The sequence below is a fragment of the Sinocyclocheilus rhinocerous genome, unplaced genomic scaffold (assembly GCF_001515625.1).
Source record: "Sinocyclocheilus rhinocerous isolate Xijiao unplaced genomic scaffold, SAMN03320098_v1.1 scaffold1436, whole genome shotgun sequence".
Taxonomy (NCBI): Eukaryota; Metazoa; Chordata; class Actinopteri; order Cypriniformes; family Cyprinidae; genus Sinocyclocheilus; species Sinocyclocheilus rhinocerous.
In genome coordinates, this window is record NW_015647013.1 from 875,431 (window position 1) to 903,194 (window position 27,764).

At 36.1% G+C, this 27,764-nt stretch overlaps 1 protein-coding gene across 1 annotated transcript; it reads left to right on the plus strand.

Annotated features, from left to right (window-relative positions):
• On the plus strand, nt 1-26,658 carry LOC107708241 (beta-adducin-like). The gene is made up of 15 exons (XM_016512420.1): nt 1-367; nt 6,162-6,401; nt 9,282-9,427; nt 11,941-11,944; nt 12,180-12,260; nt 12,761-12,910; nt 13,627-13,770; nt 14,946-15,044; nt 17,475-17,651; nt 18,628-18,867; nt 21,449-21,565; nt 22,812-22,898; nt 23,376-23,493; nt 24,880-24,936; nt 25,737-26,658. Exons 2-15 carry the CDS (start codon nt 6,252-6,254, stop codon nt 25,997-25,999), a joined length of 1,833 nt encoding a protein of 610 aa, XP_016367906.1. The 5' UTR covers nt 1-367; nt 6,162-6,251; the 3' UTR covers nt 26,000-26,658.
• Nucleotides 26,659-27,764: the final 1,106 nt, after the last annotated feature.

Genomic DNA, 27,764 nt, shown 5'->3' on the forward strand with positions numbered 1-27,764 from the left:
ATAAAGCATCCGTGATCCGACAAATCCTCTATGCTCCGAGCTGGAAAACCTTCCGACTGTCTTCCTTTCATACAGCTGTGCCAGTGTCTCTCCGCTGCAGTCGAGCAAAGCCAGGGTTCTGCTGAAATCCTCGCAGGATCTGGATGCAGACAATCTGGCAGGCGTGGTCGTGGGCCGGTCCAGCCTGCCATAAACGTCAAAAACAGAGGGATGCGGAGGGCTAGGAAAACACAGACCCACATCAACACCGTTCACACTGGAAAAACGAGCCTGATTATCGATCGCTAGGTTTTGACACATTGCATTGCATTGCAGATTCACAGGGCGTCTGTGCGCGCAAAGGACAAAGAGGAGAGGATGTTGTAAGGTATGCATCTCTTTGCCTCATTTTTCCATCGCTATTTTAGCTGAGTTTTCCAGGGATTTAATCAGTGCATGCACATGAAGGAATTTCAGACTCCACGCATGCATCACATTGACGCTGCTTATGTGCCATGATACCGTATGAACGCACGAATATCCTATAATAATGATTTACTACACCCTCATCAGAAAAAGCACTGGACAAAATGCAATTAGATTGTGTGAATAATTTAAATATGCGTGTTGATGCATGCTACTGTTATTAAAGCGTGTTGTATTGTATTAATCAGAGGCCCTGGAGCCTTGTTTTCATTTATGAGGCATGATGCTACTCGTGTAGACTGGAAACCCGTTTCTATTTTATTTACCCCTCATGTTGGAGTATAATTTGTCCTCGGTTAAAAGCGCGATTGGATAGTTTATGGTGTTTTATGGTTATGATGCTGATGCTGCAGGCTCCTGTTGTTGCTAGGCAGCCGCGTACAGGCCCATAAGAACCGATAATAATACTTTATCAATAAATGGATGTATATGTGACTCCATTATGCACTTTTGTATCACCCTAACAGTTAAAATGCTGCTTTTGTCGCCCTCTGTTACATCAGCCCCTTTGGTAGCAGTTGAGAGGGTGTTGTTTTGCTGTGGAAGAGGTGGGTATGACACACGAGTCTTGTTTTCATTTATGAGGCATGATGCTACTCGTGTAAACTGGAAACCCGTTTCTATTTTATTTACCCCTCATGTCGGAGTATAATTTGTCCTCGGTTAAAAGCGCGATTGGATAGTTTATGGTGTTTTATGGTTATGATGCTGATGCTGCAGGCTCGTGTTGTTGCTAGGCAGCACGTACAGGCCCATAAGAACCGATAATAATACTTTATCAATGAATGGATGTATATGTGACTCCATTATGCACTTTTGTATCACCCTAACAGTTAAAATGCTGCTTTTGTCGCCCTCTGTTACATCAGCCCCTTTGGTAGCAGTTGAGAGGGTGTTGTTTTGCTGTGGAAGAGGTGGGTATGACACACGAGTCTTTCTTTCTCCCTGGAATAAGAGCCCTGGAGAGAAAGAGAAGATGGCATGGCCCTCTCTGCTCAATCTCCAGCGCTCCTAAAACCCTAAAACCTCTGCCAAACAGTCTAGAGCATAATCAAATGACCCGTCTTTTATTAGGGTTGGCTGACTACTTTTCTTTTTAATTACCTTCTTGAGCACATAATGGATATTATCATAATGTATTCATTAAATTTGCAGTTTTTTCATGAGGTTCAGCTGCAGGGGGAATGATGTGAAAAGTATTTTTTGGGAAATGGTTATGAGGGGGTTGGGGGTATGTGATAGACTTAACGCAAATATACTCTTCAGATGTGGCACAGAAGCTTAATTTTGCTTTGTAAAGATGCCTTTAGATGCGTGCACTCTTCATTAGTGAAAGTCAAGATTCACCTGCACAATTCATAGCAAATTTACAGCAAAGTTGCATGAATGTACCAAAGCATTCGCAACTTGTTCAAAAGAATGAGAAACTGCTTTTATGATGTGCACAAGTGACTAGATGATGTGGAGGATGCACAAGTAGTTTTGAGACTGAGAAATGCACCAAAGCGACTAAGGCTGTAATGTTGACTGTCTGAATTCTTAAACTAAAGCAGTTGTATGTACTTGTATTTTTGTGACGTTGGAGCCTCCTACAGTTACGTGAGTTTAATCCGCTGTCGTAAATATAGTGCTGTGTAGCTGTACACGTGCATTTGTTGCTGCTTTAAAACAATCCGCTATTTTTACAGAATTTCTGATTTTTTTTACATACTACAAGAACAGACGTTTGGGGGGAACTTGAGAAAGAAACAGAAGCCATTCACCTTATTGTACCATCAGAATGATTTTGAAACTGATATAAAAATATACAGTTGCTTTAATGTAACCACAAGCTACAAAGAGATAAAGTTGAGAACTAAATGTGTATTATTAGTGCCATTTAGGTATGTTATCACGTTAAAAAATGAATTTCATCATGGAAATGACTTTGTCAAGTTTGTACACAATGTTGTGTCTGCCTCGTAAGACCAGAAAATAGGGAAAAAAGTGTGTGGATATAGTATGGAGTTGGGAACACACATAAAGCCAGAAAGAGTGGGATTAAAACTCCACACAAGGCTAAACTTGCATAGAAATTGGTTTTTATTCTGCGTTGAAAATGCATTCTGTTCCACCTCATAATAGGTTTTAAAAGCACGCATGCATTTTTGGTTGTCGTGGGTCACTGAGTTCTCAGTACATTATGCAGAAGTGAACGCACCCAGAACCACACATTAACTTAATTATGATTCGTCTAAAGTCAATCCAACATCACTTTAACCATTATACATCTCCCTCCTGTACTTCATGCTCTCTCCCCACTTCCTCCAAGCATTATGGTCTGTCAGTGGGAGAAAGCCCTCATCCGGTCAGGAAAGCTCTGTTTCAGACCGATCAATACGTAACAGACCCACGAACATCTCAGCTTGACATCAAACTCCTGCTGCAGCAGAAGCCAGAGCTGTACACATCTGTGAGCATCTTTCAGATTAAACTGTAGGTTCATATGAACAAGAATACTGTAAGTGCAGACTCGCTTTATTTCGCTCAATTAATTTCGATCCGCTTGTGTAAAAAGCTGTGCTCGAAACTGATCCAGGAACAGCGCAGGGCGGCGCCAGTTTGGTGTCTGGATCCAAAGGGGCCCCGCTCATTATAGAGTCTCCCCAGAGAGACGAGCTCTTAGCGGGGGTCCCAGAGCACCTACTATCTAGATAGATAGATAGATAGATAGTAAAGAAGCATTCATTTCAATAAAAGTGAGGGTAAAGACATTTATTATGTTACAAAAGATTTCTATTTGAACTTTCTATTTATATAAGTCCATAAAAATATATCGTATTTCCACAAAAATATCAAGAAATGTTTTTTGAGCAGTAAATCAGCATATTAGAATGATTTCTGAAGATCATGTGACACTGAAGACTGGAGTAATGATGCTGAAAATACAGCTGTGATCAAATAAATAAATTACAGTTTAAATGGTATTACAGCAGAAGCCAGCTATTTTAAATTGAAAAAAATATTTCACAATATTACGGTATTTATTGTGTTTTTAATAAATTTACTGTATTTTGTAGTTGTTGGTTTTTTTTGCAATTAAATTTGCAGCTTTTTGCTATGTAATTTGCCAGTTTGCTGTATGGCTGATTGTTTTATGTGTCTTTATTACTGGTTAAAAGAGTCTACCGTTTTGTGTTTTGTTTTGTTTTGTTTTGCTTTGCTTTGCTTTGTTTTGTTTTGTTTTGTTTTGTTTTGCTTTGCTTTGCTTTGCTTTGCTTTGTTTCGCTTCGTTTCGCTTCGCTTCGTTTCGTTTCGTTTTGCTTCGCTTCGTTTCGTTTCGCTTCGTTTCGTTTCGCTTCGTTTCGTTTCGCTTCGCTTCGCTTCGTTTCGTTTTGCTTCGCTTCGTTTCGTTTCGCTTCGTTTCGTGTCGCTTCGTTTCGTTTTGCTTCGCTTCGTTTCGTTTCGCTTTGTTTTTTGTTTCGCTTTGCTTTGCTTTGCTCTGCCATCCAGTACATGAAAATCTAAGGTGTAAGGCTGATTGTAATAGCCTCAAAAGCACTATTAATTGTTTTGAATCAGGCTCATACTGTAGTCCCTCCTAAACTCACACTTGAGTCTGGGCTCTTCAAACAAACAGAGCGATGTTTTCAAATCGTCACAGAAGTGCCTACACTTTTGAGAGATGAACTTATGAGTGTCTTACTTATTATTGCCTCTGCAGATTAAACCAGGATAATAAACCAGAAAATGTTTAATACCAAAGAAAATTCCATCACCTTTTAAGCACAAAAGTTCAGAAGTGCTTAAATATTCAGTTCAGGTGTTGTTGTTTTTTGTCCAGGCTGAAGGACCATTTATTTAACATAGGAATAAGATAGAATTGAAAAAATAAAAGCTATTGGGGCTTATGGTCTTAGATTACGCGCTATCTGTTATAAATCCCGTAACAGCATCATCTTCACTCTAGTTGGTTTTAGTCATGAATCTGAAAGACTTCTCTAAATGTAATTTCTTAAATAGATCTTCCTCGACTAAACAAGCAAACTAATCGATCAGATTTGCTAATGCACATAAAGAACTGCTGTATACATATCGCTGTCAGCACTATTTACGCGGTGTGCTTGGATGCATGACGGTTATACTGGGTGTGGTGAGCAGAAATACTTATCTAGCATTCGCAGGCCTGTCCATGTGTGCATATGCATGTGTGTCTATTATTAATGCGTGCCTGTATGTCCTCATATGCACATATGTGACCCTGCAGCACAAAAGCAGTGTTAAGTCGCTGGGGTATATTTGTAGCAATAGCCAACAATACATTGTATGGGTCAAAATTATACATTTTTCTTTTATGCCAAAAATCATTAGGATATTAAGTAAAGATCATGTTCCATGAAAATATTTTGTAAATTTCCTACCGTAAATATATCAAAACTTAATGTTTGATTAGTAATATGCATCGCTAAGAACTTAATTTGGACAACTTTAAAGATGATTTTCTCAATATTAGATTTTTTTGCACCCTCAGATTCCAGATTTTCAAATAGTATCTCGGCCAAATATTGTCCTGTCCTAACAAACCATACATCAATGGAAAGCTTATTTATTCATCTTTCAGATTATGTATACATCTCAATTTCGAGAAATTGACCCTTATGACTGGTTTTGTGCTCCAGAGTCACATTTTTTCATCTTGTTGAAAACGGTACAGACATTGGTTATACTGTTAGTAGTAAATACGGTTCAATCAAACAGGCAATCGCTACACTACTCAAACTGTCAATCTGTATTTCAAATTTCCACCCATGTCACCTAGCTGCCACATAAAAATACATTCTTTACAAGTTGAGAAAGCAGTAAACAAGTTGTCACATTCATTTGAGATAAACATGAATAAATAGAATAGCACGTATTTCAATGAAAGTACAGCAGTCACAAAGTAAAAACACAACAGAAATGAATGAGTGCATGAGAAGATCATGTAAAAGAAAACCTTGGATAATTTCAGTTGCGGTACCTAAATTAACGGCACCATCATGCAAGTCATCTGCAAAGAGTCTTCATGCTGAGAAGAGGCGGGTGAATCTGATGAAAACCTCCTAGTCATATTTCACTCCAAAATCGAAAGGAGAAAAAAGAAGAAATGGTGTTTTGCATAAAGAAAATGAAGCTTAATTGTGACCCTGGAGCACAAAAGCAGTGTTAAGTCGCTGGGGTATATTTGTAGCAATAGCCAACAATAAATACATTGTTTGGGTCAAAATTATAGTTTTTTCTTTTATGCCAAAAATCATTAGGATATTAAGTAAGATCGTGTTCCATGAAGATATTTTGTAAATTTCCTACTGTAAATATATTAAAACTTAATTTTTGATTAGTAATATGCATTGCTAAGAACTTCATTTGGACAACTTTAAAGATGATTTTCTCAATATTTAGATTTTTTTGCACCCTCAGATTCCAGATTTACAAATATTGTCCTATCCTAACAAACCATACATCAATGGAAAGCTTATTTATTCAGCTTTCAGATGATGCATAAATCTCAATTTCAAAAAATTGACCCTTATGACTGGTTTTGTGTTCCAGGGTCACATATATGTAAAATAAAACTTTTCCATGATGTGCATGGGGATTTTTCATTAACATAACTCCAGATTATACCTGACTAATTATTTCCATACTGTATTTCTTTTTTTCTTGCTCCCATCCAGCCGTATCGCCTGGTCCTGCTTTGCCTATCCTTTCCTTTCTCTGTTTTCTTTCTCTCCCCTTCTCCTCTGTCCCACGCTGGGAAGAAGAAGATGAGTAGAAGTCCCACTCCTAAAGGGACTCCGGTCCAGCACAGTCCTGTAGACGGAGAGTGTCTGGAGGGAGAAATGATCCAGTCTCCGCAGCAGTCCACGCCATCCAGCGGCCTCAAGAAACGAGTTTCCAGTCTCCTGCAAAGCCCTGTGAGTAATGAAGTGTGCGCCAATGAGTGAAGCTCATATATTTGCATTTGAGAATCAACTCAGATTTGTGTTTGTAGTCTTGTGGGCTGAGAGAGTGCAACGCTGATCATCTACTTTTTCCGCAGCTTTGATTCCGGAAGATTTTTCCCTGTTGATGTTTTCCATAGGGACTGAAGAAAAAGTTCAAACCAACCTCTTCTGAGAGAAATCACAAAATTACAATTCAGAGTAAAAAGAGTATGAAAATCTGAACAAAAAGACAAAAATGATGAGAAAAAAAAAATTTATTATTATATCTGAGCTCCTGCTATTTATGTTTTGATGGTTTTATATATTATCACCATCAATACATTTGCCTACAGAGAAAATGAATGAGGTTTTTACTTCCAGGATGCTGCTTTTGCGCTCTGATGGGAATGATATGATCATAAGTGAGATTGTAGAAGTGAATATAAGTGCTGGCTTTCAGAAAGCTTACTGAAACAGCAGATCTCCCATTCCTTTCATTCTGTCCACCCTGTAATGTCCTGCCTTCAATCCCTATGTCCTCTCTCCCCTTCCACCTCATTAGGTTCCCAAAGATATGATTATCTCCACAGCTCAGATATAATCTGCCCTACAATTAATAATACAGAAAATAATAATTTTAATTTAATATATTTGAATAGTATTTAAAGGATAATGTTAATATATTAATAAAATTGGGGTTATATATAAAATAATAATAAATATTATTATTATTTTGAAGAATACTGCTCTGTTTTCCTCAAATATGCAATATATTTTCATTGAAACATTACAACATTTGATTTGAAGTTAAAAATATATGAAAATCTAAACAAAAAGAATCACAGTAACTACAATTTTATATAAAACTGTTAACTTGGAGTCTTTAATTGTAAGTATGTTTGAAGTTAATATATAATATATAAGTAGTTTAAGAGTGTAGGGAGATTTGTGCAGATAATATTACAATCATTGTTCTTGACAGATCAACAGAAACTAAATATTGAACAGCCAGGCTTTTTTAGATATTTAAAACAAAGTGACTTCAAAGATTCAGCTATAAATGAAGTGCAGGATGAGTCTCACATCCAGAGTCCTCAGAGCTCTGAGAGTGAGAGAGTGAGAGAGAGTGAGTGAGAGAGAGAGAGAGAGGAGAGAGAGAGAGAGAGTGAGAGAGAGAGAGAGAGAGACACAGAGAGATATTATATTCAATCCGATATAAAGCCCTCCTCGCCAATGAAACCTCAGCAGAAGATAGTGCAGGGAGTTTCTGGTGTTGCTGTAAAACTATAAAAAGCACTCAGAATGGAGGGAACGTGTTGAAGGAAGGACAGAAGTGAAGAGGTCAATCCATTCTCTCTTTCTCTGTTGTGGACTGTACTGGAACTCAAATATTCCTCCAGCTGTTTGTTTGCGTATGTTCACCAGTGTATTGTTTTGTCTGGGTTTATATTTGTGCTGCATTCAACTTTTCAATATGTGGGCAGTTGACATTATTTAATGCTTCGTGTAAAACTTAAACAACATTTTTTGATTCTTGTATAATTATCACAGTGCTTACAAGGTAAAACTGTATTGATATTCCTTAATTCTTATCAATTCCTGTTCTTCAGTATTAAACATCTGCAGTTAATTCTGCTTAACGCAAACTACTCAACTCTATTCAGACTTTCAGCTGTCTGTTGTTAGTTTTTCTGACTTGGTAAGAAGATTATTGCTTTAGTTATTCTTGTATATATATTTAGCCATGTAAAGACTGTCATGGTATGTGTTGATTATGTAGAAAAGTAAAAGTTAAGAAAAGGCTTTGAAAGAAGACTCTAATGCAGTGTTTCATTTGCATATAACAAACCTTAAAAGGTTAACTTGTGAAACTTCAATACTTTGTTTCTAGATTGAAGCACTGGTGTTTTCTTAAGAAAATGCTCATCTGGTTACTGTATACATTAGGTTTTTTGGACTATACTCTACTGTTCAAAACGTTTTTTTAAAGAAATTAATACTTTAATATAGCAAGGACGCTTTAATTTGATCAAAAGTGTCAGTAAAACCTTACCTATTTCAAATAAATGCTCTTCCAAAAACTTTGTTCATTAAAAAATTCTAAAAAAACATGTATCGCAGTTTCCACAAAAATATTTCTTTCAACATTGATAACAAAGAAATGTTTCTTGAGCATTAAATCAGCATATTAGAATGATTTCTGAAGATCATGTGACACTGAAGACTGGAGTAATGATGCTGAAAATACAGCTTTGATCACAGAAATAAATTACAGTTTAACAGATACTGAAATAAAAAGCAGTTCTTTGAAATTGTAATAATATTTCACAATTTTACTGTTTTTACTGTATTTTTTATTAAACGAATGCAGCCTTGGTGAGCATAATGGACTGCTTAAAAAAAAAACATTTAAAAAATCTTAACCAAACCATTTTCATGGTACTTTTTTAAAATTCACGTGTCACACACTAAAAAAAATGATACTATATTTTTTAAGGTAAGTGGTTGCAAACAATTTATTTTAGCTACATTTAAATAAAAAACATTTTGAAAGTTGGTCAACTAAATTTGTTTATTTAAATGTAGCTTAAATAAATTGATTGCAACCACTTACCTTTAAAAAATTAGTAAATTTAATTAATCTTTTTTTTTTTTCAGTGCACTGCATTTCAATGCACCATTTCAGTGAAATGTGAAAGGGGCAAAAAAATATTAGCAGTTGCATTCTGTAATGATAACACAAAATGTTCACCTCAGATGCTGCTTTCTAAACAAATTCATGGTTATTTACCACCTATGTGCACAAAGTGCTTTTCCCTTTATTTGTGTGTATTGTGTAGCTGAGTACAGAATGTGATTTGTGTGTTTTAGTCCTTCAGAGAGGAGCTGGATGTGTTGATTCAGGAGCAGATGAATAAAGGAGGAAGCTCCTCTAATCTGTGGGCTCTTAGACAGATCGCAGACTTCATGGCCACTCACGGATCCCCGGCCTCGCTGCCCGTCTCTCAGTCCAGTATGTAATGATTTACAAATGATTTACTAAAGCAATAAGCCCCGTGAAGCCGTGGTTTACAGTGAATTTATAACAGCTAAGGGGCGTTGTTAGCTTAGCTGTTATAAATTCACTGTAAACCATAGCTTCATGGGGCTTATTGCTTTTATAACACGGTTATTCCATATACGTAGTAAGGTTTCACAAAATAAAACAGAGCAAATAAAGTGTAATGATATTAATAAAAACAGTATTCTTCCACCAAACAATGTAGTTCCTCAGAAACAGTTGTGGTTGCTACAAAGTGGTTGCCGAGCAACAGACAAACGTAAACAAAGGTGTATGTTACTTTGTAGAGTAATTTACAACAGCTTTGAACGCAGCTCAACCAATCAGAATCAAGCACCGGAACTCTCCATTTTATACATTATATAAATAATAATAAATATATTATTGCTTGTGTTTCAGAGATAAAGCCTGATGTGTTTGCATGTTTCATGTAAATACAGTATGTCTTCCTCTGCTTAGTGATTTTTTTCACTTGTGAAATCATGCATAGTGTTGTTAAATATAAGACAAAAAAATTATTCTTACTTAAAAAAAAAAAAGTTATTTATTATCCAGTGAGAGGTTTATGCAAGCTTGTTTCTGTCACAGAATAAAATCATAAAAAAGGTGTTTGCACAGTTTTATCTAACAAGTGTCTCGCAAATGCAAGTTTATATCTTACAATTGCAGATTTACATCTTTGCAATTTTTATTTTCTTTTGTTTCCGCCACACAATAAAAGATGAAATAGAACTTATATCACAATTCTGACTTTTGTCTTGCAGTTGCAAGTTTATACAGTATCTCACAATTCAGACTTTTCAGTAACACTTTATTTTAAGGAGCTATTCTCGCTATTAACTAGTTGCTTATTATAATGCATATTACTAGAATATTGACTGTTTATTGGTACTTATAAAGCACATATTAATGCCTTATTCTGCGTGACCATATTTTAGATCCTTAAACCCCATACCTAAATTAACAACTACCTTACAGCCAATTAGGAGTTTATTGAGGGAAAAGTCATAGTTAATAGTGAATATGTGTTTCCTATCCTAAAGTGTTACTGACTTTTCTTCTCAGAAGTCATCGCAAAAAATGCTTCCAGATATTTTGGCTGGAAACAAGACAAAAAAAATCCAAGTAATAATACTTGGATTTTTTTTGTCTTGTTTCCAGCCAAAATATCTAAAAACTCTTAAATCAAGAAGATTCAAACAGAAAACAAGATTATTTTGCTTGTTTCAAGCAAAAACTCACTTAATTTTGACTGGGGTTTTTTTTCTGAAAACAAGACAATAATTTTTACTTTTTACCTTCTTGATTTAAGAATTTTTAGATATTTAGATATTATAGATAAAAAAATCTAAGTAAGAAAAGCATTTTTTGCAGTGTTGCAATTCTGAGTTTATATTGTGCAACTATAAATTGCATGAAAAAAGTCAGAATTGTGAGATTATAAAGTCAATTTTTGAATCCCGTGACAAAAACAAGCTTCCATGGAGTTTTTGTTCCATTCATCATTCATTCACGTAACATTTGTGAACCTGGAGCACAAAAGTCGTAAGGGTAAATTCTGTGAAATTGAGATTTATGCATCATCTGAAAGCTGAATAAATAAGCTTTCCATTGATGTATGGACTGTAATGAAGGCTGAAAATACATGTTTCTGAAAGAAGCCTATATTTGACCGAACTTCAGTAAAAACAGAAATAATGTGAAATATCATAAATATATGTTTTCTGTTTTAAATATATTTTAAAATGTAATTGATTGCTGTGATCAAAGCTGAATTTTCAGTTATTATTCAGTGTCACATGTTCATATGCAGATCAGGTGCTTATTATCATCAATGTTGAAAACAGTTGTACCGCTTAATATTTTTGTGGAAGCCGTGAATCAATTTTTTAGGATTCTTTGGTGAATAGAAAGTCCAAAATAGCAATATTTTTTATTTATTTAAAATAGAAATCTTTTATAACAGTATGAATGTTTTAACTGTCACTTTAATGCGTCCTTTGTGAATAAAATTAATTTCTTTCAAAAGAAGTCTTTCTGACCCCAAACGTTTGAGAAGTAGCGTATTTGTCTTCTTAAACTGTTATGTAACTCAAGCTTATGATAATACAAAATTCACATATAGTGCACTTTAAATAACTTCACACAGCTGCCAGTCTGTCACTTCGAATGGAAATTAAGCAAATTTTTGCTGCATTTACTTTAGCATACTTATTCATATTTCTCTCTCTCCTTCGCTGAGTCTTTAGGGATTTAAGAGCCTATCCTAATAGGAAGTGATTTTGAGATCAAGTCTATCCAAGTCTGGTAATGAGGTTGCTGCTTTGATTTTCACAAGAAGTATGAAGATCAAAACTCGTAAAGGGATAGTTCACTCAAAAATGAAAGATACTCACCCTCATTACATTTTAAACTCTTAGGGCTTATTTTCTTCAGAGAAATTAAGTAGATTATTTTGTTCCTTACAAGTTATGTGACTACACAACATGACTGCATTATAAAAGTTAGGACTTGTACGCTATAGTCCAAATATAGCTTTGTCTGAACACAAATATGATTCATCGTCTCATATCATCATATATGAATCTGTACAGGTTTGGCAGGATCTGAGGATGAGTCAGAGACGTCAGATTTTTCTCTGATGGCTGAATGAACCCTTGCTCTCAGGAGAATGATAATGTGATGAAAGCATCTGTTTTTCTCTGCAGATGCGTGTTAGTAAAGAACAGGAACATTTCCTCGTGCTGCCGGATGGTTTGGCCTACGGCGAGGGGACCGCCTCCAATCTGGTGAGACTCTAACACACACAAACCAAACCGGTTCCTCCTTATGAGAGCCTTTCTCTGGGAAAAGCATTCAAATGAAGGTCACCAGTTTGAGATTGTGTATTGTTTGCTGATAAAACTGAAATTTCAGCATGTTCTGGGCATATATACTGTTGCAAAAATAAGGCACTAGATGATGTTACTCGTGAAAAATGCATGAATCGTTTTCACGCATGTGTACAAACTGCATCCAGAATGGTCACTTTGTAATGGATAAAATAAGAAACAATGCAGTTCACAGTTATACTAAAGGGAAAATGCAGCAATTTAATTTTTATACAGTGGTGGCCAAAATGATTAGAACACTGGTTTCACTATTTTTATTTTTTTTTAAATGTAAATGAATATTGGAATGATTAAATATTTTTTAATCAAGTACTTGTTTAAATATATTGAGAGATGATGGAAAAGTAGTAAATGATGCAGTTGGACCTCATCTTCATTGAAGCATGCGCTCTCTCCAGGTGAAGGTGAATATTCTGGGGGAGGTTGTGGAGAAAGGCAGCACTGCTCTGGGAGTGGATCTGTCTGCGTTTGGTCTGCATTCTGCCGTATATTCAGCTCGACCGGACATCCGCTGCCTTCTGCACCTCCACACTCCAGCCACGGCTGCGGTACACCACCTCTTTACTCTCTGTGGAGCACTGCTTTCTACAGTCTCTCTGATCAAAACCTATGAGATTATTCAACATTTAACAATTATACTAAATTAAATACTAGTTTGTTTTTATTAGTTGTTTAATATTTACATGTCATAAATTACTTTATTTTCTATCTACCTATCCATATTTATTTATCTACCAGGTTTGTGAAACCCATAAATGAAAAGCATTATTTTATTTTATTATTTTATTTTATTTTATTTTATTTTATTTTTGTATCCCCGAGGTTTGTGAAACACATAAATGAAAAGCATTTATTTTATTTTATTTTATTTTTGTATCCCCGAGGTTTGTGAAACACATAAATTACTTTTATGTATTTATTTATTTATATCACAAGATTTTGAAAAACATAAATTACTAATTTTTATTTTATTTTATTTATATATATATATATATATATTCATTCCGAGGTCCAGGCTTCCACTGATGGCACCAAAAAAAAAAAAAAAATTAGTAAAATAATTATTTAATATTATTATTATTATTATAGATGCATTGGCTGAAATCACTTACAGATCTGAGAGTTGTCAATTGTTAAAGTCATAAAACGATTTAAGTAGCACTTTTTCCTGCCATTCACACATTCTCTCAATCTTAAAATGTGTTTTTTTATTATTCTAGCACTGATCAACTCCTGTAACTAACACTGTTAATCTTTCATGTAGGTATCAGCCATGAAATGTGGCCTTCTGCCGCTATCCCATGAGGCTTTGCTGGTGGGCGATGTAGCTTATTATGACTATAATGGAGTGATGGAGGAAGAAGAGGACAGAGTGGAGCTCCAGAAGAGCCTCGGCCCGACATGCAAGGTCTGATCATAGATTATAGGCAGTGCATGCAGGGTTCCCACGGGTCCTTGAAATCCTTGAAAGTTTGTGAATCTGGAAAAAAATTTTCAAGGCCCTGGAAAGTTTAAAAAAATAAACGTACATAGATACAGGTCCTTGAAAGTGCTTGAATTTATTTTGTGCAAGAAGTTTTCTGGAAAAATTTCATATTATTCCCTCCGGTCCGTTAATGTGTTATTTCGCCAACACTTCGTGGCCTATGCATACTAGCTTGCTTGATGTACGTTAGTTACGCGCATTTTACGCGTTACGTTAAGTGTTTCCCGCGTGAGAAACTTTGTGTTGTATATGGCAAGCCAAAAGAGTCAGAATTAAATTTATGCCGTTAAATACGGCGGTTTTTACCGTTTACGCACGTTTTTTATGGCGTCTGCTATCAGGACGGTGTATTTGACGGCACTAATGCTTTAAACGCCGGAAAAAACAGCATTTTGTATGTAAATTTATCTATAGCGTAATTCTGACTCTTTTGGCTTGCCATAGTTGTACGTTGCCATGACGTTCACGCACCCACGCACGAAACTACTACAATGTTACCTTAACGTTTCACAGACACACCGTGAAATTAATGTTGAATTGCTTTGCTTGTTAAGATAATGTTAACCCATGAGGCAAGAAAAACTTAAAAGCATATTCATATATCTTAAAACTTCTGGTTACATGAGCCTAAGCTCTTTTCAATAAAATCCTAAGATCATTTTAGAATACAGTATTGGATGTACCGAATATTCTTCAGTTTTATGCAAAACAGAAATACAACAAATAGAATATCAGATCTCTGTCATATGGCCAAAAATAAATGCAAAAATAAAATAAAATGCTTTTTTTTTGCATAGTTGTGTTTGACACATGAAAACTATCATGTATCAATGTAACAATGTATCTTACAAGGTAACACGGTGTAACCTTGATCTCACTTGAAATGTGTCCCCACGTTAAGTCCTTGAATTTGAGGGTATTGGACCTGGAAAATCCTTGAAAGGTCCTTGCATTTTAAGTTAACCAAGGTGTGGGAACCCTGTGCATGTTCTGTTCGCTCAGAAGATGATGTGAGGCTCTGAAGGTTGTGAAGGGTTTGATGAAGTATTCCTGCACTGGGAAACGTCTGTCTGACTCTAATAGCTGCGATTCTACAGGTGCTGGTGTTGAGGAACCATGGCATCGTGGCACTGGGAGAGTCAGTGGAGGAGGCCTTTTACACAATCTATCACATCCAGACCGCCTGTCAAATACAGGTAGGCAAAAAATTCCTTCCCGTGAGGACAAAATATGGAAGAGTAGATTAGTGGGACAGAGTAAAGAGAGAGGACGCTAGTGTTCAGTCAGTCACCGGAAACCCAGAAAAATTCCTATTTGTTGTATAAATATAAATATTAGTATATGTATAATATATGTAAATATGTATATTATAAATAAATGTTTATAGTAAATACACAATACCTTTCAAAACTTAGGGTTAGGTCAGTAAGGTTTGTAAATGTTTTTTAAAAAACTCTCTTATGTTTCAGGGCTGCATTTATTTGATCAAAAATACAGTAAAAACAGTAAAATATTATTATAATTTAAAATTACCTGTTTTATTTCAGTATATCTTAAAATTTTATTTATTTCTGTGATGCACAGCTGTATTTTCAGCATCATTACTCCAGTCTTCAGTGTCACATGATCTTCAGAAATCATTCTAATATGCTGATTTGCTGCTCAAAAAACATTTATTATTATTATCAATGTTGAAATCCATGCATTTGTGGAAACAGTAAATTTTTCAGGATTATTTCTTTAAAATAACAGCATTTATTTGAAATAAAAGTCTGTAAAAAAAAAGACAATTTTTATCAATTTAATGCATCCTTGCTGAATAAAAGTATTGATTTATTTTAAAAAAACTTTTTGAATAGTAGTGTAAATATTTATAGTAAATATACGTTTTTCTCTTTTTCTAGTTTTTGCTTTGCTATACAGTATATTTCATCAGCTGCATATAATGAGATCATGTAGACTAAAAATACCAATGTAAAGCGTGTGATAAGACTGTCAGTTGAAGGTCTTATTGCTGATATTTGTATACTAATTAGTGTAATGATTTGAATCTACTAATCCAAACAATTTGCACATGGCATACCACTGAAAATCTGCCTTAGCAATCTGTATAACAGTTTTAAAGGACTCCATAAATGACTCATGGAAATCCATTGTGAACCATGAGAGAGAGACAACAAAAGGATTGTGAAAACTGAAGAAAAAAAAAAGTGCACAATGAATACGCCTCAGGCCGAAGGAAATGTAAATTCACGTCTGTACAGTAGAGGGCGCCACTCAAACAAACTGCATGAAGAATATGACGCAGGAGAATAAAGTTCAACACTATTCAGCAATAACACAAATGAAACACAAATGTGTTATTTTAATTTATAATAAATATCGTACCGTGGACGTCATATCGTGATATTATCGTATCATGAGATTTTGATATTGTTACATCCCTATGACTCGTTTAAATATCGCAATAAATATTGTATTGTGGACTTTATATCGTGATATTATCGTATAGTGAGATTTTGATATTGTTACATCCCTATAACTCGTTTAAATATCACAATTAATATCCTATCGTGGACTTCATATTGTGAGATTTTGATATCGTTACATCCCTATAACTCGTTTAAATATCTCAATAAATATCGTATCATGGACTTCATATCATGATATTATCGTATCGTGAGATTTTGATATCGTTACATCCCTATAACTCGTTTAAATATTGCAATAAATATCGTATCGTGGACTTCACATCGTGATATTATCGTATCGTGAGATTTTGATATCATTACATCCCTATAACTCGTTTAAATATTGCAAAAAATATTGTATCGTGGACGTCATATCGTGATATTATCGTATCGTGAGATTTTGATATCATTACATCCCTATAACTCGTTTAAATATTGCAATAAATATCGTATCGTGGACTTCATATCGTGATATTATCGTATCGTGAGATTTTTATATAGTTACATCCCTATAACTCGTTTACATATTGCAATAAATATCGTACCGTGGACTTCATATCGTGATATTCTCGTATCGTGAGATTTTGATATAATTACATCCCTATAACTCGTTTAAATATCGCAATAAATATCGTATCGTGGATTTCATATCGTGAGATTATCATATCGTGAGATTTTGATACCGTTACATCCCTACAACTCGTTTAAATATTGCAATAAATATCGTATCGTGATATTGTAATATTGTGAGATTTTGATATCGTTACATCCCTATAACTCGTTTAAATATTGCAATAAATATTGTATCGTGGACTTCATATCGTGATATTATCGTATTGTGAGATTTTTATATAGTTACATCCCTATAACTCATTTACATATTGCAATAAATATCGTATCGTGGACTTCATATCGTGATATTCTCGTATCGTGAGATTTTGATATCATTACATCCCTATAACTCGTTTAAATATCGCAATAAATATTGTATCGTAGACTACATATCGGGATATTATCGTATCGTGAGATCTTGATATCGATATTTTGTAATGCGTTACCCCAACACTGTTCGTATTGTTGGCTGACATGAATCTGCAGAATGCAGTCCTTCCACACTGATGGAGTCACGCTGCATTGCTCTGCTGTTCTTGGCAGGTGGCAGCACTGTGCAGCGCTGGAGGAGAACAGAACCTGATCATGCTGGACCGCAGCGTTCACCGGCCCGTCGCCACAGGCACTGTGGGTTGGGCCGGATCCACCTTCGGCCCCATGCACAAGAGCAGGCTGGGAGAACATGAGTTCGAAGCATTGATGAGGACGCTGGACAATCTGGTTAGTCTAGAATAGTGTAACCTTTGACCACAAAACCAGTCTTGAGGATCCATTTTTTTAAATTGAGATTTATACATCATCTGAAAGCTGAATAAATAAGCTTTCCGTTGATGTATGGTTTGTTAGGATAGGATAATATTTGGCCGAGATTAGGGTTGGGTATCGTTTGAATTTTAACAATTCCGATTCCGATTCTTATCGATTCCTAGTTTTGATTCTAATGTGGTAAAAAAAATGAAGTCAAACATTTAGTTATCAAACATATTTATTCTGTGTCTCTTTTAGCAAAACATTTAATTGCCGCTGAATACCGTGAACACAAATCAGCCGGCTACATAAAAACTGGACTCGATTAAGAGCTGTTTGTGTGAAAAATAGTGCTGCGCTATTCTGGATAAATTGAGACTTTTTGTGTGTGTGTGTTTGATGTTGTGGTACTCTCACGATTCTGAAGAAAAAACATAAGGCAACTAAACAAAATCTCATGGAATTTATGCATGGAATGATTCAATGACTCACTCAAGATTTACTTGTTTCATTACTGGATGATTCAGTGTTTTTGAATGAATCTCTTGAATGAATGATTCAAAGACAAATACATTTTTAACAGCCCCTTTTCGCCACCTAAAAAAAAGGAATTGATAGGCAGAATTGAATTTTTAATTTTACAAGTATCCAATTCCTGATCTTAAGTATCCGATTCTCGAATTGAAATTGATTTTTGATTCCCAACCCTAGCCGAGACGCAACTATTTGAAAAACTGGAATCAGAGGGTGCAAAAAAAATCAAAATAGTGAGAAAATCGCCTTTAAAGTTGTCCAAATGAAGTTCTTAGCAATGCATATTACTAATTAAAAATTAAGTTTTGATAGGTGGGAAATTTACAAAATATCCTAATGAGTTTTGGCATAAAAGAATAGCTTATTGTTATTACTATTAGACTTGACATTTGAACATCTGATCATCGTTCTTTAGGGTTACCGTACAGGTTATGCCTACCGTTTCCCAGTGATGCTGGAGCGCTCCAGAACCAGGAGAGAGGTGGAGGTTCCTGCCACCGTCACCTCATTTTCCTTTCATGATGATGGATTTCAGCCTCACCCTCGTCTCCATCCTCACGCCCAGAGACAGCAGCAGAAGACCAGATGGCTAAACACCCCAAACGTCTATCAGAAAGTCAGCCAGGACCAGGTCAGTCCGGGACATCGGACTACAGTGAAGGAGATTCAGTGTTGGGAAGTAACTAGTTACACGTAACTAAATTACGTAATTTAATTACAAAATAAATGTAATTGTAATCAGTTACAGTTACTGATAAAAAATGTGTAATTAAATTACAGTTACTTATGAAAATGTTAACAGTTACAAAGGGGGGTTACATCTGATTTGATTGATTTCTTTTATAAATTGCATTGACTGCTCTAAAATATGAGACAGCAATGTTTCAGGAGTTTAGGACACAGCATAGGACACTGATTTATTTACTATTTGGATTTATGCATATGCTTGTATTAATTTTTTTAAGATTAACTGTTTTTCCAAGGCATTGTTAGATGGCAGTGTTTCCTGTCATAGCTATGCAAAGATTTGATTTCAAAAACAGTATCATAGCTATTAAACTATTTCTTCTTATGGTTTTCAATCTGTATTTAACCTCAGAATGACCTCAAAGTAAGTCTGATTTTGTGGTGGCGGTGCTTTAAAAATAAATTATTATAATCTTAATTCAAGTGATGAAGGATTCTGAAAGTCTGATAGTAATCAGTGTTGAGTTCTACTGTAAGGTTAACCCTGCTTGGATTAAATGTTTCAAAATGATTAACATTTGAAAACATTAGAAATTTAGAAAAGTAATCAAAAGGTAATCAAATGTAATCAGTTACATTACTTTAGTAAAGTAATTGAAATAGTTACACTACTTATTACATCTTAGATAGGGTAACTTGTAATCTGTAACCGATTACATTTCCAAAGTAACCTTCCCAACACTGCGGGTAACTTGTGTAAACTCTATATAACTTGAGCATCCAAAACTGCTGATGTAATAGTTTTGGACTATGATAGCAGGCCGTTTCATAATTAGTGTGTTTTAGATTATGACGTTTTTAATGATGAGATCTTATTAGCACTGACCACTAAATTCTGTGTGTACTTAAAGGGGTCCTATTATGCTTTTTCACTTTTTCAACTTTAATTAGTCTGTAATGTTGCTGTTTGAGCATAAAAAAGATCTGCAAAGTTACAAAGGTCAAAGTCCACTTCAAAAGGAGATATTTTATTTAACAGAAATCACTTTTCAAAAACTACAACGAACAACTCGTTTGGACTACAACGCATATTTTCCAGGATTTGTGATATCACAAATATCGACGAATGGGACGAGACCTGGATGTAAAATATGAGAAAAATAATGTGTTTTTCGAACAACCTAGTATGAGAGCCTGTTCTAGTACACCCCCAAAACAAAATCAAGACTTTGTAAAAGAGCATAATAGGACCCCTTTAAGGGTTAGGGATTCAAACACACTGCTACATAGTGTGCGCATTGCAAGAGTAATTCACCCAAAATGAACATTTTCTGAAAATGTCATCTGAGATCAGGATGAGTTTGTTTCTTCATCAGGTTTGTAGAAATGTAGCACTGCATCAGTGTCTCAGCAATGGATGCTCTGCAGTGAATGGGTGCCGTCGGAATGAGAGTCCAAACAGCTGATAAAAACATCACAATAATCCACAAGTAATCCACAGCACTCCAGTCCATCAGTTAACATCTGGAGAAGACAAAAGCTGTGTGTTTGTGATAAAAGAAATCCACCTTTAAGACGTTTTTAACTTTAAACCATTGCTTCCAGCTAAAATATGCATCTTCACAGATCAAGCACAGTTTACAAGAGAAAAAGGTCCAAAACAGCTCTAAACAAATATGTAGCTGGATTTTGATGTGAGAGACAGCAGGAGATGGACTTTTTCATGGGAGGAAGCGCTATTATGGATTATGGAATCATATTTTGGAAGCAAGCAATGGTTTAAAGTTAAAACGCCTGAATGTTTTGTTTCTTACAAACACACAGCTTTTGTCTTCTCCAGATGTTAACTGATGGACTGGAGTGCTGTGGATTACTTGTGGATTATTGTGATGTTTTTATCAGCTGTTTGGACTCTCATTCTGACGGCACCCATTCACTGCAGAGCAAGTGATGCAATGCTACATTTCTACAAACCTGATGAAGAAACAAACTCATCCTGATCTTGGATGGCCAGAGGGGGAGTAAGTTTTCAGCAAATGATCATTTTTGGGTGAACTCAGATCCCAACAACAACCTGGCCTTGTGGTGGTGAGTTTTGCAAAAGCATCGGTCAGATTTTCTTCAGAAAATGTAAGACAGTAGATGTCAGTCTCATTTCAGTCATGTATTTTTGAATGACTAGCCTGTGAGTGTGTTGCAGTTCAGAAAATAGACTTACTATGAATCATAGGATATTATTGGAAGAGTAATAGCATACTCGTTAGATCACTGTGAGAGCACTACAGTTTCTCTCTGTCTCTTCTGCCATCTTCCACCCACCTCCCTTTCTCCTTCTCTGCAATGCAGGGGAGATATTTTATTGTCATAAAACTCACTGCAGTGCTTGCACTGCCCTCTACTGGTTGTAGATCTGTTGCAAATGTCCCTATCATATTTCTCAGAAATTGTCTGCTTTTTAACAGCCTTCCAGGAGTCTTCTGGGAATGTTTGACATGCATTTGGTCAATTAAGCAGCTGAACTCTTTCTATATTGATTTCTCCTCTTTTAGTGGCAGAAGGCCGAGGAAATCATGCAGGGCAGTGGACGGGCCATTAAGATAGAGAATCCAAACCAGTTTGTCCCTCTGTTCACCAACCCACAGGAGGTGCTTGAGACTAGAAATAAGGTAGCTTTTGGGTGTTAACATCTGCAGATTTTATCGATGTAAAAACTGAAATCAGGGCATTTTTTAAAAAGATTGTGCATCCTATTGTGAACAACGTGCATTTTGAGCAAATACACTACCAATGCTGATTAAACATACAGTGAAGCACGAAACATTATCTCAATTTAAACTTTAAAGGTGACATATTATGCCCCTTTTTACAATATGTAATATAAGTCTCTGGTGTCCCCAGAATGTGTCTGTGAAGTTTCAGCTCAAAATACCCCACAGATCATTTATTATATCATTTTGAAAATGCCTATTTTGAGTGGAAGCAGAAACAAGCTGTTTTTATTTATTTTATATTATTCAGTCATTACTCCGGTCTTTAGTGTCATGAACCATCAGAAATAATTCTAATATGCTGACTTGCTGATCAAGAAACATTTTTTTATTATCATCACTGTTGAAAACAGTTGTGCTGTTTCATATTTTTGTGGAAACCTTGATGCATTTTTCAGGATTCTTTGATAGGTAGAAAGTTCAGAAGAACAACATTTATTTGAAATAGATTTTTTGGTAGCAATGCAACTGTCCAGACTTTTCAAGACATTTGAATCAGTTACTATCATTATTATAATATAAGTATTACGGCACAGAATTGCAGTCTCACTAACAGTGTTTGTAGTGCTGTAACATGTAGTTTCAGTTGCACCATCAGGAACAAAGATCAGCTGATGCAGAGAGAGAGAAATAGAGAGAAGATTATTTACCAGTAAATAAGAATAGATGATTGTTCAGTCTGAGGAAGCAGAACATGCTGCATACAATAAATGCAAATTTCATAAATGATATTTAAATATGCATAAATTACTTTTGCACAAAAGAGCAAGTACTTTAAAAAATAATCAACCACTTTTTAGACTGTAATAAATTAATTGCAATCATAATGATAAAACTGAATTAAGATCAAATTCTTTAATTGTTGTAAGAAGTTAACAATTTTGCTGTCAAACTTCCTGATTGAAATAAAAGCATGCATGACAGCAATAAATGTTCATGCAATGAGTTTGAAATATTACTTGTCAGATATGTTTAAGCTCTAATGCAACGGTTGTCTTCATAAGCACAAAGGTCTTTGGCAGTTGGATGTTTTTTCCAGGGGAATGTTTAAGCTTGGGAGAACAGTAAAGCACACATGCATCACATTAGGCAGAATCCTCTTCTGAGAGCAATGTAGAGGATGAAAATGCTGTTTGTATTTCAGATACGGGAGCAGAATCGTCAGGACATGAAAACAGCCGGACCTCGGTCTCAGGTGTTAGCCAGCGTCATCACAGACAACAGTCCACCGGTAAATCACAGCATGTCACTCAGTTCATATGTGACCCTGCAGCACAAAAGCAGTGTTAAGTCGCTGGGGTATATTTGTAGCAATAGCCAACAATAAAAAAATTATTGTTATGACTGGTTTTGTGCTCCAGGGTCACATATATACTCATGTGTACACTTTTTATCTACAAGGTTCTCTTGTTTTGAAAAAAAAATGTATCAGATTATATATATGGGTTAGGTTTGTTTTTCTTATCCCATTGTAAATACTTTTTCCAAATGTAGTGTTTTTTTTTTTTTTTTACTAAACAAAAAATATTTTTTTTGTAAAATGGACTTAGAAATTACAGCATGTTTAATACAGTTCTGATTTATAAAATAAGATATTTTAATCATACCCTACCCCTGCATATCTGTAGTAATGAGCACGCTTCACTGATCATAAACTTTTGCATGTGGGCATGCATTCATTATGTGAACGTGATTGCTCTGCTTCCAGACTCCAGAAGCTGTGGGGCCTCCATCCGCTCCGGAGCCGGAGACTCCGAACCCCTTCAACAAACTGACGGATCAGGAGCTGGAGGAGTACCGCAAGGAGGTGCAGCACAAGCAGGACGGTACGAGATGACAGTCTTAACAAGAGTAGTTTAGTCCCACATTCTCTTTTTGTAAGCCATTGATTTCTGGCCTAAGTATTGATGCTTTATTGATTCTCCCACTGGATTAAAGAAGAGAATTCAATAAACACCCCATGTCTTATACAGTACATATCCTTAGACAAATATTGATTGGATGTCACATAGCTTTACTTTTTATTTTATTTCCTTAAAATAAGGATTTGGAAAAATATATATGCTAATTGTGGAAATACAGAATGCATGTATTTAATACTTTGAAGAGTGCCATGAAAATAAATGAATTAAAGTTTAATTGAATTTCAGTATCTTTCCAGAAACTTGAGGCTTTGTGTCCCAACATCATTTCTTCTCGGATCAGCACTGATCTTTCTCCACTGTGTCCTGTCTTTCTGAGCCTGACAACCTTCCCACACACACTAAAATCCAAAACCTCCTTTACAGTTAATGCCATTGTTGGGGAACTATATGTGACCCTGGAGCACAAAAGCAGTTTTAAGTCGCTGGGGTATATTTGATGTATAAATCTCAGTTTCCAAAAATGTACCCTTGTGGCTGGTTTTGTGCTCCAGGGTCACATATACAAACTATAGTTAAGCAGTAAAAGCTACACTTCTGTTCAAAAGTTTATGGTCGGTGGGCTTTTTAAATGTTTTTGAAATCTCTTATGTAATCATTTAATGAAAAATACAGAAAAATCAGCAATGTTGTGAAATATTATTCCAGTTTAAAATAACTTTTTTCTATTTTAATACATATTCAAATGTAATTTATTCCTGTGACGCAAAGCTGAATTTTCAGCATCATTACTCCAGTCTTGCTCAAGAAACATTTGTGGTTATTATCAGTGTAAAAAATTTTAATATCAGGGTTCATTGTTCATAAAAGTTCAAACGAACGGCATTTATTAGAAAATATATAAATAACAGTAGAACTGTCAATTAATGTTTCCTTGTTGAATAAAAGTCTTCTTTAAAACAAACAAACAAACAAAAAATCTTACTGACCTCTAAACGTTTGAATGATACAGTATATGTTTTTTTTTCCCCTGGCAGCATTTTTCTAATCACATATTAAACACAAGCTTACACTTATAGAATAACAAAAAACAAAAAGGTTTATATTGATGTTGAATTTAAATGACATGCAGGGACTCTTGTGAACACTAAGTGATGACTTAAATGGAAAAATGAACTTGTTACTGGAAAAGCTACGTAGTTTTGAAATACACTAAAAACTGTAATTCATTTAGACGCGTCACTATTTTTGATACATTACTCCCCAGCACTGGTCTACTCCCTCATCTTCCTCTATTTCTGTTTCCTTTCTTCTTCTTCTTTTCCCAACCCTGATGTTGTTGTGTAAAAGGTGTGGAGGAGGTAGTGAATGACACGGGGGCCTCCCCCAGAAAGACCCCACCGTCAGGTGAGACCCTTGGCTCTATGAACACTGCAGAAACACCTGCTATGCTCCCACATGCTGATCTGTGCATCACATCATCTACTTCTGGTTGACAACCCCTGTTACTAAAGGGAACATAAAAAACAGCGATTGGGGGTTTGTTTTATAATCTGCTATCAGTAAATATAATGGCATTAAAGGAAGAGTTCACCCACAAGTAACTGTTCTGTGATTTGGAAGAATGTAGCATTGCATCACTTGCTCTGCAGTGAATGGGTGCCGTCATCAGATCTCGTTCTGACGGCACCCATTCACTGCAGAGCAAGTGATGCAATGCTACAATATCTCCAAATCTGTTCTGATGAAAAAACAAATTGATTTGCATCTTTGATGGCCTGAGGGTAAGCAAGTTCACAGGGTTTTTTGGGGGTGAACTATTCCTTTACTGGGGGATGATGTTGAGTAACATGGGATGTCTGTATTCAAATCTGTGTGCGTGTTTTCATTTCAGTTTTCATGTTTTTGTTTTTATGTGTGACATTTTCAGCTCTGTACTGTGGCCTCCATCTGTCTTCACACCTTTGTGCTTCTCTGTCTGTCTCTGTATTATAATTTGTAGGACAGTCGTTTGGTACTGAGATCTTGTCTCACTAGTGAGTATATAGAAACTAAGACATTGCGCACAACTTAAATGAGCATGTTGGCCAAATGTCATAGCGGCTGCTGAGCATCCTGACCAATGCTTAACTGCCTTCTCCTTCTCTTTTCTTTCATTATTTGCACTGTGCTATTTTCCGATTTCATTTAAATCGATTCACATACAGAAGCGGTGCAGAACGATAAAGGCGATGAAAAGAAACAGCAGGAGGAGCTAGAAAAACAAATGAAGGCACTATCCACCACTGACACGTCGGGAACCACGCCCTCGGCCCCGCCCCCGACTCCGCCCACTGCCCCGCCCAACAAACCCGCAGGCCACACCCCAGAGGGCTCGCCTTCCAAATCTCCATCCAAGAAAAAAAAGAAGTTCAAAGCTCCCTGTTTTCTAAAGAAAAGCAAGAAGCAAAAAGAGAAAGCAGAATCTTGAACTCTTACAGACAAGTGTTCGTCACACACACAAACACATCTCCACATCCAGTCAGACTCACTGTGTGTCCATTTACTGACCTTTACATGCCATACGAGTTGTGTACGCGATGCAAATTTCACAATGCTTCACTGATGCACATTGAATATGTGACCCTTCCCTTGCTTTAAAATGAATTGCACTGAGTACATGCGTAGAAAAAAGAATGTGGCACTGAGTAAGCATTGATTGTTCATGTCTATCGATTCTGATTGTTGCTCATTATCAGGTTTATAGAACTACATGTGGCATTTTTTTAAACTATCATAAACATCTCCATCTCACTGTGTTGTGAATAGCAGGGATGAACTAAATGAACATGCACTGGAAATCATGATTGCGATGGCTTGCAAATAATAAACATCAACAAGCCAAAATAAGCAAGATCATGGCTTGACGCTGCAAAGAAAATCCAACTTTAAATGCACGACTTGTTTTTCTTCTTATATTGTTATTATTTATTATCTTTTTTATGTATGTGTGCTTTGCAGTTGGGATTATTTTTATGATCATTCACGGTTATTTAAATGCTTTTGTGTGTATATTTGCTGGTTTATAAACTTGGTTCCATGTCAATATTAGAATGTAAAATGCTAGGATCGGATGTACCATTCATTAAAAACCACATCCACTTAAAGCTGGTGTAGTCTGTGTAAACGTTGCTTTCTTCGAGTACAAATCTATTGCAAGCAAGTATTTGCTGTTAAAGTATCTCAGAAACATTTAAATGGACACTGATTTGATGTGTAATTATTCATAACGATTTTATTTTTTGACATGCAGCAAGTAGGCGGAACGTAATGTTTGGTAGGGTAGGAACCATTTGTCGCGGAACGCTTGATGCCTTTGTTGTTCCGGATTGCTTTTTATGGCGCACTGTTGATGGCGACCCGACCAGCAGACGTTCAGTCTGGAAGTTTCTAGTTAACTAGCAGTTTGTGAACGTGCTGTTTAAAAGAAAAGCATCTACTTTATAGTGATACGATCATGGGTAGAAGCAGGAGCCGAACACCGCCACGACGGCTTCACCTAACAGTATACATAGCAAGGTTTTTTTGTTTGTTTGCTTGTTTTGTTGTTTAAAGGAGTGGACACGAAACACATGGGGGAAGTCGTGGCCTAATGGTTAGAGAGTCGGACTCGTAACCCAAAGGTTGTGGGTTCGAGTCTCGTACCGGCAGGGATTGTAGGTGGGGGGAGTGAATGTACAGCGCTCTCTCCCACCTTCAATACCACGACTGAGGTGCCCTTGAGCAAGGCACCGAACCCCCAACTGCTCCCCAGGCGCCGCAGCTGCCCACTGCTCCGGGTGTGTGTTCACGGTGTGTGTGTGCACTAAGGATGGGTTAAATGCAGAGCACTAATTCCTAGTATGGGTAACCATACTTGGCCACATGTCACGTCACTTTCACTTTCACATGTTGCGGGAGCAGGCAGCAATGATCAGAGATTCAGCGGGAACAGGATTAAGAAAACAGCCGAATCCCGGACATTTTGGGCAATTAAGAAATCCCGGCCAGACGCATTTTTGTAGGTCCAAAAAGAGGACTTGTCCGGGGAAAAGAGGACGTATGGTCACCCTACTATTATGCAGTGTAAGCTGTGTTTGCCTAGGGAGACCAAACTAGCAGCTTATAAAATCTCGACATCAACCCTTCGCAAGCATGTACAGGTTGTATATACTTGCATCGTTGCATTGGTGGTTAAGCCTTGACAGTTTAGCAAA